Below are 13982 nucleotides of genomic sequence, written 5' to 3' on the forward strand. Positions count from 1 at the left end.
TTTGTGTGTTCAAATATTAAACTAAAATTGTAATCATCATCATTAACCCTTTGGTGATGGTAATGTAAAGAAAAAAATATAATTTAAAAAATCTTTTTAAAATCATTTAGATTATTAAATATTTACTTTCTTTTAGATAGTAATGCCGGGTGAGGAAAATAGATTTATTGAGAAATAGATATGCATATAGAAAACTAGCCAATAGGGAGATAATTATATCGAGCCAACTCTAGTATACAATGTGAGAGAGAAGAGTGTGGGAGTGAATCAGCTGATCTTAACAAGGTTACCAGATATTTCAAAATTTTGTAAGTGACTATTTTATATAAATTTAGGTAGATTTTTCCATAAATTTATACCCCAGGATCCGGATCCTTGGACTCAAAAAAATGCGGATCCGCAACACTGAATTTAATTAGGACATTTTTGTTCTTAGATAGTACAGCAAAATAACAAGCTAACAACTTCTTGTATGTAAAAAGCAGGTATAAATAAGGTATAACCAACAAGCGAAAAAAAATCTAAAATAATATTTGGGGGGCAAATGGAGAGGTCGTCAATTTTACGATGTATTGCCCACCAACAACAGCTGAAAAACACTTATATAGGTTTCGTGATTTTTTCCAAATTAATTTCATTGTTGGTGTAAGCTGTGTAAAAAGGCTGACTTAAAAAGCTTGTCACCTTTGCAAATAAACAGATAATATGTAGTACGTAAGTTTATTATTTGGACCTTTTGTGAGTTACTCGTCACATATATAGCTTTTGCTCATATAAACATTCAATGCAAAGCGATTAAATCATTAAAATTTGGTGAAAAATAAATGGTATACCTATAAAGATCCTAAAAACGAACCATATTTTCTTTTGCAAATGTGTAAGTTAACTTGTAAATGTGTTAGGTATGAACCGTAACATTAAATATGAAAGAGGCACCTAATATGGAGAATAAATGCAAAAAAAAAAATAATTTACCCATTAATTTATTTGACAAAGTGCATTTTAATTTCTTATTTCATTTCTTGAAATTGTAAAGCAATCCGTGACTTGCATTTATAAAATATTTTGATATTATCAATTTAATTGTTAAAAAGCTATTATGTACATACGGACTGATCCTAATTATAGAAAAGCTTTGCTCTAAAAAAAGAAATTTTATTGGCAACACTATACCTGCACTCTCTGGCAATTGCCAGGGCTTTGCCACAGTTGTTTCTCTTGAGGATAGAAATCATCTCTGGCACCATTTTACCCTCATCCTTCAGTCTAAACAAAATGGATTTATTGTTAATTGGATCTTACACCAGATTTTCGTGTTCTATAATAAAGTGAACTCTGTAGCGGGCTAACATAACGATATCCCACATGCTCCATCTTTACCCCATACCCTTTCCACCTACTGGATAAACGGCCCGACCAATAAATGCGGGGGGGAATTGTAACCTAAATTGACGACAATTTTTCTCCTGTTATATCCTCCACGTATATTCTATATCCATTCTGAACAAGTACGATAAAATCAATAAGGCAGATAAACAAAAGTTTATGTGTCATTCGACAGACGGACAGAAGGACGTTTGATGTTATTTTATCCTAGATAATAAAAACGACTTTATAGATCTAACGTTCTTTTTTTTGTTCTAATCAAGGGGATAATTTTACTGAAAACTAAACTAACTACGCAGGCAGTCCATAAACAGGCACAACTCATGTCCATGCACTGTTAGTACTTCTAAACAAAGGTTGTTCAATCAAAGGGTTGGTTATCTGTTGAATGTTACTAAGCATAATATCCTTTATTAGGTGTTTGAATATCGCATCCCATTATGAGTGGATAATGATCTGAATCCTCTAATTGATCACTTGAAAACAAAGGAGAAGCCCGCCTCAATGAGGCAAAATGGTATGTAAGGTCGTTAATGTCATATTAAAACAAGGATGACAACATCCATAAAAGCGAAGCCCTGAAACGGTAGGACAAACGGACATTAACACTTGTATAGTGTCAAAACTGAAAAATTAGAATATAAATGAATAAGAGTCAAAGCAAAATTGTGAGTAAATTTGTTGAAAAACTTCTTGATACAGGATAATGTTTATGGACATACTTACATTTTTAGGACTTGATTATAGAGTTGCTTTGCTTATAATATTGTCCTTTTCTGTCCTAGGAATCAGTATACCAAAAATCAGAACAATCGGATAATTAGATCACATAAAAATTAGTTGTTAAAAGTGTAAAAAATCAAAATGTTTAAAATGGACGTACGGTCATTCTGGTAATGATTATAGAGTTGCTACGCTTTCTAAATCGTACTTAACTACTACAGGAATCACCATGCAAAATTTGAAATCGATTGGACAATTCAAACATGCCTAAATTAATGAAAAAAGCTATCCATCTCAGACGGAATGACGGACCGACCCTAATTATAGGAAAGCTTCGCTTTTAAAAACATCCATATGTTATGGTTGTATTTTATCCCTACACATGAATAAGAACACTAGAGACATACAACAATACAACTAGGGTTGGGCCTTATACCAGATTCCGGATATCCGGCTGATTTCTAAACCTGGATATCCGGTTACGGCCGGATATCTAACCAACGTCCGATATCCGGCAAATTATCGGATATCCGGCCAGATAATCGGATATCCGGCGTCAAAAATCAGCCGTTACCGGATAGTTTTAATATCCGGTATCCGACCGGATGTTGAAAAGGACCGGATATCCGGCCGGATAACCGGCCAGACCGGATATCCGGCCCAACCCTAAATACAACATAATAGTACCTTCCAAGCTGAAGACAAGAGTGAAGACCCAGTGTAATTTCTGTCACGGCATCAGCTAGCTTCTGAAATTGAAATAGTATATTAGTATTTATATTTACTAGTTGCTTTTCCTACCATCTAGGGGAGGGTGGGATAGGTCTAGAATATATACTAAAACCACCCCCAGACATTTACAAAGCTTCTCTGAAAATCTTTTCTAATTTGGACCAGCATTTTCCGGGATCCAAAACAAAATCACTACTTTCTAACCCCCCTCCCCTTTTCACTATACAAGAAAAAAAATGAAGTTATACCTTCTGTATCAGCTGGTTGGCACCAAGAGGTCTTCCAAACTGTTTCCTGTCCATTACATAATTTCTTGCCTGTAATATAATATTCAAATTGAGACATAAAACAAAAATAAGAAATGAGACATTTTTCTATCTTTTGCATAAATTATCACAAACTACCTAACAGATTTATTGAGAATAATTTAATTGAGGGGTTATAAGTACAGGATTCCTTTTTATCAAATATAATGATATGGACTGAATATAACAATTAACAAAGATTGTAAAGGGAATACATCCGTCAAAACTATATCTCATTTTATCTCATTATACGTCTATATATCTGTCTTTACTCATCTATTTATCTATTTAAGAGGAGGGTGAAGTTTTGACACATTTGCGTAAACAGTGAGTATAGGCTTAATCTTTGGACTGAGACGATAGGTTATAAAAGAAAATCTTTCTTATATGATGAATTTTCCTAAGTTTTAAGATTTTTTGGATAGGCCTCCAGGTTGGTCTCTGGACATGTTAAAATATAAATATTTTTTTTTTTGAAGAGATAGAGGTCAACTTTTTAAACAAAATATGCATCTTTTTTCTTCAAATATGTAAATAACATTTAAAAACATGCATATTTTGTTTTATAAAATGACCTTTGACTCTTCAATTTTTTTTTTAATTTTGGTTTTAAATTTTTACCTGTCCAAGGACCACCTAGAGGCCTACAGCTCCTGAATGAAAGCCTCCAGCTCCTAAACTTGGAGGCCTATCCAAAAAATCTTAAAGCTTGGGAAAGTTTATCATATAAGAATGATTTTATCCCTAATAACCTATCCTCTCAGTCCCATGATAAAGCCTATACTCACTGTTTACGCAAATGTGTCAAAACTTTCCCCCCTCTTGCTCTTTCTATCGATATATGTACATTATTCACGTTTTAAAGGCTGAATCCAGCTTTACAAAAAAATAAATACATGTCATTGAACAAAACTATCTCATTGTTTACCCATATATCTATCAAATAATTTATTTCTCTATACTTACATTTTGAACGCAGAACTCTGCAGCTCCGAGCACACCCCATGAGATGCCGTACCTGGCATTATTCAAACAGGAGAAGGGACCCTAAACATGACAAATAATATGGTATTAATATTATCGCATGAAGAGGCATTCAACAAAATTTTTTCCCCCTAAAATATGTAGGTATTAAAATGTTTATTTTGATGGGGGAAAAAGTTTGTGTCAAGATATGCCTAAAAATCTTGTGACAGGCTTAACTCTATTCTGAACTAAATGTGTCAGGTATTTTCTTTCTAGGAGCAGACTTAACTAAAACACAGCTAAGAAGCGTAAAAACGATTCAATAATTTAAAATTTATGTTTGCGGTACTGGATTTGGAATTATGCAAGAAGGACTTTAAATTACACTGGTACCAAAAATTTATATAAAACTTTGGGTATTTTATTTTTGATTTTTGATTGGTTAGTTTGAAACTAGGAGTGTCCAAACTTTTCAATTAATAATTTTAATTTATATAAGTAATTTTTTCTAATCATTTGGGATGTATATCAATTTATCATCTATTGCCTTATCCCTTTAGATCTCTAGAATTGTCAATCTTCAGTTCTTTGGAGAAATCTAGGATTTTTCCTGGATTTTTAAAAGCAACTTAAGATTAATAAAAGAAAATCCTGTAAATGTATTACCTTAAATCCCCTAACATTGGGGAGCATATTCTCAACGGGTACTTCAACATCATCCATGAAGATCATACCTGAAATTTTATTCATTATGTATGTAGTTGAAAAAAATCCGGTTGATTTTAAAATTCGAACTACAAAAGGATGAACAAGGATGACAACATCCATAAAAACGAAGCTCTGAAATCTACAGTAGGACAAACAAACATTATCACTTATAGAGTGTATTATAAGCAGAATATCAATTTATGTGTCTTAACAAAATTGTATATAAACTTGTTACAAAATTAAGATTTTAAGATGATTCATTTCGATAGGGCAATTCTAACATGCCTTAATTAATGATAAGAGGAGAGACCCACCCTAATTATAGAAAAGCTTGGTTTTAAACAAACTAGGTATTATTAACCTGTTTTAGATGCTCTGAGTGAGAATTTTCCTTCGATGACAGGGGCTGTCAGTCCCTTCATACCCTTCTCCAGAATAAAACCTCTAAAATAATGGTTGAATAATAGTATAATGCTTTTTATTTTTGTTCTAATAGGACTTGCACGCGGATTAGGTAATATAATAAAGTAGATTTGCATTGATTCTTGGTAATAATTCATTGCGGGGTAATCTTACACTCCTAAAATGGTCAAATAGCTTTAGCAAATTTCCCTTAAAATTAAAAAAAATACCTACCTATTTGATATATTAGGTTTTAAATATTCCTCGTTACAGTATTTGTGTACAATAACTTAGTAAAAAACATAAAATAAAATACAAAACTTTTTTTAGCAAATTTTAAGTTTGGCAACCATACGGCTAATCTGCAGCTGCCAAACTGCTGCCAAGGTTTTATTATCCAATTTTAACAAAATTTTAACCTTATTCTTATTTAAAAGTTTGGTTTATGTTTATTAAGCAGACGCTTAAAATTACGTACCTAAGGCCGTTTTCAGTTTGGGCCCAGACAACAAAAACATCAGCAATGGGAGAATTTGTGATCCAGTTCTTGCTGCCATTCAGTCTGTACACTCCAGAACTCTCCTCCAGTTTAGCCTAGGAGAAAATGAGTTATATGTAGAGTAGCTGCGCTGCTATTAAAGATTAAGTCTTTTGATCTAAACAAGGATGACAACATCCATAAAAGCGAAGTTCTGAAACGATATGACAGACGAACATTAACTTTTGTTGAGTGTCAGAACTGAATAGGTATACAAAATATGAAAATATAAGGTTTGACAAAATTATACGTAAATTTGTTGCAAAACTTCTTAAATATGGAATTCTATTTAAGGACATACTGACATTCTTAATACTTGATTATAGAGATGCTTCGCTCATAATGTTGTACCTTATTGTAATAGGAATCAGTAATCAAAAAATCAAATCAATCAGATGATTTTATCACATAAAATATTGTTATTAAAAAAGTAAAAAAATCAAAATGTTTAAAATGAACGTACGGACATTCTGGTAACAATTATAGAGTTGCTACATTTCTAAATCGTACCTAAATACTACAGGAATCACCACACAAAGTTTAAAATTGATAGGACAATTCTAATAAGCCTAAATTAACGAATAAAAGCTAACTATCTCGGACGGACGTAAGGACGGACCGACCATAATTATAGAAAAGCTTCGCTTTTAAAAATCAAGCCCTCTTGAAGAAAAGGAAGGGTCAGTAAGATTTCTCTTGGGATAGTTGAGGTAAAACCTACATATTTTAAATTTTAAGGGAATTGAATTTTTCTTCAGCGTTTTTTTTTTGTGGGGGGAGGAAGGATAATCAAACTTAACACATCTTCCCTCCCCCCAAACCTCCCTAGACGTCACTGCAATATAGTAAATATACCTTAGTCTCCATATGTGCAGGATCAGAGCCATGGTTAGGTTCTGTCAGACCAAAGCAACCAACCAACTCTCCTCTAAATAAGTAAATGTTATCTAGAATATTGTTGTATGTACTGCTTCGTAAGGCAGGGCGTTACCTGTCACAGAATATTTTTTTATGTTTATGTCTAGAATACCATTTCTGGATTATGTGAAATTTTTTCAGAATACATTTAGTTTAGTAACTCCAGGGCTAAAATCTATGACCAAAAGGTAAAATATAAATCATTAAGTATCCATTTTGGAAAAATAACTATATGTTTACTATTTCTGAGGCTCAAACAAATTCTTTATTAAAAAGACTAAATCACGTTAGGAAGTTTTGATCTTATTATCGATTTTCAGATTTAGATCCATAAAAAAGCAAATCCTATTAATTATGAATATTGGGCACTTCAAAAAGTCAGCAAAAAACTAGTTTCTATGAGATTCAATTTTATATAGGTATGTATAAGTTATCCTCTGCTACTTAAGGGCTTGAACTTACTGAAGAGAAAACAAAATCTAAATATTTTTACCTTGCAAGCTTAGGCAAGTATTTGTTCTTTTGTTCTTCACTTCCAAAATCATAGATGGGATACATCACAAGAGATGATTGCACTGACATAGCTGATCTAAAATATAATAAATACTTAATATCATAATACAGTTCTCATTAAAGTATCAAATAATAAAAGTCATTTATCGCATCGTCTCACACTTGTCCATAATAAGTTACATGACTGTTCTGTATGGCTCTGAACCGGTTCTAATCAAGCGGATATTTATCAATTTGGAAGCCATACTGGAATACGAATTATTACCTGTAACTGGAATCAACTCTCTCAACCTCTCTGGCAATTAAACCATAGGCAACTGAGGATTATAATTACCTGTAACTGGAATCATCTCTCTCCACCTCTCTGGCAATTAAACCATAGGCAACTGAGGATTATAATTACCTGTAACTGGAATCAACTCTCTCCACCTCTCTGGCAATTAAACTATAGGCAACTGAGGATTATTATTACCTGTAACTGGAATCAACTCTCTCCACCTCTCTGGCAATTAAACCATAGGCAACTGAGGATTATTATTACCTGTAACTGAAATCAACTCTCTCCACCTCTCTGGCAATTAAACTATAGGCAACTGAGAATTATTATTACCTGTAACTGTAGTCAACTCTCTCAACCTCTCTGGCAATTAAACCATAGGCAACTGAGGATTATTATTACCTGTAACTGGAGTCAACTCTCTCCACCTCTCTGGCAAATAAACCATAGGCAACTGAGGATTATTTTTACCTTTAACTGGAATCAACTCTCTCAACCTCTCTGGCTATTAAACCATAGGCAACTGAGGATTATTATTACCTGTAACTGGAATCAACTCTCTCCACCTCTCTGGCAATTAAACCATAGGCAACTGAGGAAACACCGGGACATCCATAGCCCTGAAATGAAAATATCGCAATTACAAAAAATTTATTAATTATAATAGAAAAAGTTACTACTGTCCATACTTAAACCTACAACAAGTTTTGACCTTTTTTCTCTTTAGTGCGTTTTTTACTTAGTCGAAGGCTAAATCAATTACAGCTGTATCTGATTTTAGACAAAAAATTTTTTTTTAAATTTGGTGGAAAAAAACGTTTTAGGTACCTATACTTTTAAGTTACGTTTTCTATGAAAACTTTTAAAAATTTCATTGGCTGAGATTACGGTATCTTTCAAATCAATTAAAGAAAGCCTTTTCCAGTATGGCTTCGAAACTGATTAATATCCGCTGGATTATAACGAGTTCTCAGCAATACTAAAAAATCATGTATATCATAGTGTTACTGACAATTTTCCACGAGAATTAAATAAAAATAATACAATAAGCCCTCGGAGCTAACAAAGTATGCTTCAATCTTATAATTTTTCATTTTAATAACCGCGGAAACCTGTCTATAATGGCTGTCTGATTTCCATAAACAAATGTAATACCTTGATGGTGGGGCCTAAAACGCCCAACTCTCCCATTTCACTCATAATATCTCTGTCAAAGGTTTCATGTCTGTTTGCCATAGTTACACGGGGCATCAGCTTCTCCTGCAATGTAAAAAAGGATGAAAGAAAACTAAAGGTTGGGTAATTTTTTTTGGCGGGGATGGGGGAGGGGAGAGGGCGGTTGTTAAAGGGCCAATTTTTACATAAACACAACAGACAAACATAGTTATAAAATAGTGAGGGAAGAGACAAAGCTACAGTAATATAAATGACAAAGGTAGCCAAAGTTTTATAGATACTTTCCCTTATTCAAAAACTTTGGGTACTTTTATTAAATCTTGATTGGGTAGTCACAAAATAATTTAATCTCCAGAAGCCTGGATAGAAACTGTACCTGACAATAATCATGGAAAACATCTCTGATCATTTTCTCATCATCTGTGAGTCTGCACTCAAGATTGAGAGCATCTGTGTAATCAAAGGTTGGCTTCTCGTCAGCGGCAGCCTTACTAGCAGCAACATTGGCAGCTGCAGCAGCCTAAAAAATACAGAATTATAGAACAGTGTCAGTTTATAAACTTTTTATCGACAATTTCAATGTTTACAATTTGATACAATCAGATAGAAAAATTCTATAATTTAAACTCAGAAAATATGATGACTTTCATTCTGATTTCCTTATCAATCCTTTCATAAGAGATAGAATACTTTTTATCTAAGATCTCGCCAAACAAAAGACCATTTGATTGCTCTTTATTCTTTAATAAAGCTTCTTATTGCCTTTAAGCATGTTCTTCATTTCTTTTTAAAAAGAAAATGGTTAAGAGCCTCCCCCCCCCCCCAAACAGCAAAATTTTTAGGGAAGCTAAAGGCATCAAATAATTTCATTTCTACAAAGAAAAATAAATATCTCTTATGTTTTCTAAAATACAATAGTACTTTTTAAAGGGAACATTAACGCCTATATCTTGAGGAAAGGAGTAATCAGGTCACATTGCATGTTGTGTGTCTTAGCTTCAGGAGTTACAGATTTCAAATATTTTATTTTAAAAGTCTAATTTTTGAAAAATAGGTGACATAAATAAGTTGTAGGTTCACTTCATGGGTATTGATTAAATGCATATTACTTAAATATTACTTTTAGACTAGATGTATAATTATATCTAAAATTTAAATTAAGTAATGTTTTGAATAGAAGTAAATAATAAACATATTTCTAATTTTTGAACTATTATTTAGCGTCTATGGATTCGCTGTGACGTACATAGATACATTTTCCATTGCATTACAATCTATTTTAAAAATCAAGAATGAAAGCTTTCCTCAAAATGTACCTAGGTAAATTAACTGAAAATATCTTCACCAAAATGAATTTTAGAACCAAAAGTTTTTAAACTACATGGACTTGATATTACACCGAAGAAAGACTACATATAATGTCTCAAAGGCCGGTTAATTAACTAAACCAATCAGATACCTAACGAATAAAGAATAGGTATCATTTTGAAATTGTCATCTTTAACAAAATAATAAAACACCATAATTTTTCAGCCAGCGAAAAGCTAGTTTTTCCTTGGGTGCAATTTACCCTTCGTTAAAAATAAATTTTTCTTGAGAATAATACCTAAACGAAAACATTTATAAATAAGAACTATAAGACTATAAATAGCCACGCTACTTAGCTGGCTGTATGTGTAATTAATCAGAGAGAGAGAGGGGATAATGGGCTGTTTATTACACTAGTCCCCAAAGTATTATAATATAGTTTTCTTATTCGTTGGGTACTTTAACTGGATTTTGATTGATAGGTTTATTAAGTTGAGTGTTTAAACGTTTCAACCACTCATTGTAGTCTGCAGAAGGGATAATTTTGTGTGTCATCATTGGTGATGTACATCAATTTATCGGCCATTGTCTTAGTCCTTTAGATCCCTGGTTATTTTTTTGTGTGTGAATGTATGTGTGTTAGAAAGGCGTGTTCTTTTCTGTGTAGACAAGCCTCCATTTTTAGAAATGTACTTATTAACAATGCGAGAAAAATCTTTGGGTTACATAAATTTGTATATTATCTAGCATTCAATGTTCTAAAATTGTCTATAATGTAATATTTGATTCAAATATTTTTTTAATTTCAAAGTCAAAGTACAGTTCTGTATACAAGTATATGTGCAGTGTGTGTGTATTCAAATGCAATATTTGAAAATTGCATTATATTGTACTTAAATAATAATTTTTTATGTATAAAAATGCGTAATATTTAAAAAATAAAATAATATGTACTCCTAAGATTAGTAATTAGGGAAAGGGGGCTTATAATGCTATCCACTAAAAGTAGATTTAATGAAGGCAAAAATTAATTAAAAGCATTTAGCATGGTTGATCTATAATAAAATAGCCAAAAACCAAAAAATTATCATTCACTCAATAACTCTCAATAGGTATGTCTTTTATAAAGGATTATTATTGTAAATGAACCATTGATATACTTACATTTGTGACATAAAAACTTTTTCAATACCTGGTTTGGTGTTTGTGTTGAAACAGATCTGCTGAGCTGGGGAAGAGCCGCTCTGGCTACGCGACCGATCACAGATGTCATCCTTGTTAATAAATATAGAATTAATTTTATTTTTTGAAAATTTAGACAGCTGTATACTATACTTATAATTCATGAGGGATAAAATGGTTGCTACGAAGTGGATGTGTGACACTTGCCATACAATTTAATTTTTGGAAACGTATTTAGGTAGGTACCTAGGTAATTTTTTAAAACTGAAATTGAAGGTGGGGGATGATTGACAATTTGACACCATATCTTTCCCTAGAAGCTACTATATAGGATCATAGCCCTCAGTCTATAAGTATACAGTAAAACGTTTTTTGGTAAACTATTTTGAATTTGTTTTTTTTTATAGAGTTTCTTTTAAATATACTTATAACTGATAATATAAATATTTTAGACGTTTGCACTTCTTAAATATAACAGTTAGGACCTGAAATGGCAAATGTCGTACAATGAAAGGGTTGATTGGGCAAATTAGCTTGCAATAATAAAAGCTTTTTAGATTAAATTCTTAGGTAGAATAGGTAAATAAAAAATTAAAGCACAACATCGATTAATACAAAATACAGATATTTGCACACTTTTTATCCTTATTTTCGTCTAATGCATATAGAAGCTTAAGTATACCTAATCTTTTTTCACTAATTATTAAACTAAATTAATATTTCACTGTACAAAAAAAAACAAATAAATAATCTAACGTTTCTAGCTTAAATTGTTACCTACAATTTTCAATCAAAAACGCACAAAAAAGACACTTTAAACTCCAGTAAGATCTTGATAAATACTAAAATTATTAGACTACCTTTCTTTTAAAGAAACAATGTGGGTTTTTATGTATATATCCTCACCTAATTGTCTCTAGGAGAAACAACGGAGTAAATTTGGAAAATATCCAAGTTTCGTAATAAAACTAGTTATAACAATTGATAACAATTGGGGGAAAACCTAAAAATGAATGAAAAATGCGCCAAAAGGGAAGGGAGAAAAGGTTTGTTTTGTTTTGTAATTGAATTGTTTAGAAGCAGACAGAAGTCAGCTGTTTTGTGACAATATAAATGTCGTCGTCTATATAAGGATTTTATAAACAATTGGTTGTTATAATATTTGAAGTTATAACAGAAGAAGAATCCACAACTATTAACATAAAGATATCTTCAACGATATATTATTTGTTACAAAAATCATTCTTTAAGTTCAAAATTAAAACAAAAAATCGTTATCTTTTCTCTCTTTTTAAAAAACCCCATCAAATTTCATATTACCTGTGGATCCTTCCATTAAAAGAAAATGGGCAGAAAATTAGCCTAAAACTATCCTAAGACTTAAAAATGAAATTGCCTAATAACCATCTTATATTCTATCTATAATACAAAGTAGCTTGATGTCTGTCCATCCGTCCCTTAAGATTTCGGTAACCACTGAACCGATCGGATTTTTATCTTCAGAGTTTATACCTACTGGACCTGTGGTGGTTTTATGCTATTTTCTTGGGGGGTGAGACACCCCAACCCCCAAAAATACCCTCCAATTTTTTTATTTATTTCTTTTAATTACCTCTTGGGGCAAAGCCGCTAGTAATATATAAAAAAGTAAGATATTTAGTCTTAATCTAAAAATCTCGGAAATTGCTTGTCAGAATTGGCTGAGCTTTTTTAGATTAGCTGTATAAATGTATATTGGGTAGTTTTAAGCTATTTTTTCATCTCCCCCGCTCTCCCTTAGATGCTAGGGGCGAATCAACTAAAATATATTCTTATGTAATAGGTATAGCCTTCATTCTTATTGGCTATAACTATTAAGAGATATAAGTTTTCCGGAATTGTAATGTAGGGAGTAGATTTGAAATCTGCATCAAATTTTAAGGATTTTTTATAAAATTCGTTTTTTGTATAATTCTTTATCTAAAAGCGGAAATACAAATTAAGTTAATTAATTTTGGCATCTGTGATTGGTGGATTTAAAAAATCTGCGCTCTGATTGGATGTCGTACATCATTCAACCAATTAGAGCGCAGGTAGTTTAAAATCCACCTATCCTATTGGTCAAAATTAATTAACTTATAATGTATTTTCGCTTTTAGATAAAGAATTTTACAAAAAACGAATTTTATAAAAAATCCTTAAAATTTGATGCAGATTTCAAATCTACTCCCTACATTAAAATTCCGGAAAACTTATATCTCTTAATAACTATACTACTAGGGCACATTACTAAATTACACTGTTAATTACACTGGTACCCAAAGTTGTATAATTAAGTTATTTTATTCTTGAGCTCCAAACTTTTTTTTACTTTTATTGAATTTTGATTGTTAAATTTCAAACGGTAGTGTTCAAACGTATCAACCAATAATTTAATTCTTAATAAGAAGTAATTTTGTTTATCACCGAAGGGATGTACACAGAGAGAGAATGGGGATAATGGGCTGTTTATTACACTAGTCCCTAAAGTCCTATAATAATGTTTTCTTATTTGTTGCTTGATAACTTTGTGGACTTTAGTATAAAAGTAATAGTTAATTAGTAATTTTAATCCACAGAAGGGGTATTTTTATGTATAATCATTGGGGACGTACATGGTATGTCGAAGCATTCATGTATGAAAGTACACAGCTGTTTGTTATTCCTGGAATCTCTGACGGAGAATTACTCATTCTCTGAATCAGGTTTAGATTCGGGTTTCGCTGGCTTATTCCAGTTTTATATAGCCAAGGATTATGTGCTATGTAGGAAGTTTATATATTGTCACTAGGGGCAAGAGGCCTCTAGGGGCTCTTGAGGATTGGGGAGC

At 31.9% G+C, this 13982-nt stretch overlaps 1 protein-coding gene across 6 annotated transcripts in view; it reads right to left on the reverse strand.

The window, feature by feature from the left end:
• LOC145325875 (glutaryl-CoA dehydrogenase, mitochondrial) overlaps nt 1–12238 on the reverse strand; it is a 30348-nt gene extending 18110 nt beyond the window's left edge. The window contains exons 1-15 of one of the 6 annotated variants that reach the window (XM_080168853.1): nt 12041–12194; nt 11145–11226; nt 9021–9164; nt 8624–8728; nt 8035–8088; nt 7457–7482; nt 7172–7267; nt 6616–6688; nt 5701–5816; nt 5182–5264; nt 4779–4846; nt 4113–4193; nt 3090–3158; nt 2797–2858; nt 1174–1266 (exon numbers count right to left, since the gene is read on the reverse strand). In XM_080168853.1, coding sequence (XP_080024979.1) covers nt 1174–1266; nt 2797–2858; nt 3090–3158; nt 4113–4193; nt 4779–4846; nt 5182–5264; nt 5701–5816; nt 6616–6688; nt 7172–7267; nt 7457–7482; nt 8035–8088; nt 8624–8728; nt 9021–9164; nt 11145–11225 — 1151 coding nt within the window. In that variant the 5' untranslated portion in view covers nt 11226; nt 12041–12194. Of the gene's footprint in view, nt 1–1173; nt 1267–2796; nt 2859–3089; nt 3159–4112; nt 4194–4778; nt 4847–5181; nt 5265–5700; nt 5817–6615; nt 6689–7171; nt 7268–7456; nt 7483–8008; nt 8089–8623; nt 8729–9020; nt 9165–11144; nt 11227–11911 lie in introns of all 6 variants that reach the window. The other 5 variants (XM_080168852.1, XM_080168851.1, XM_080168848.1 and 2 more) reach the window with 5 other exon arrangements.
• Nucleotides 12239–13982: the final 1744 nt, after the last annotated feature.

Source organism: Acartia tonsa, chromosome 8 (assembly GCF_053477335.1).
Source record: "Acartia tonsa isolate MP-2025a chromosome 8, ASM5347733v1, whole genome shotgun sequence".
Taxonomy (NCBI): domain Eukaryota; kingdom Metazoa; phylum Arthropoda; class Copepoda; order Calanoida; family Acartiidae; genus Acartia; species Acartia tonsa.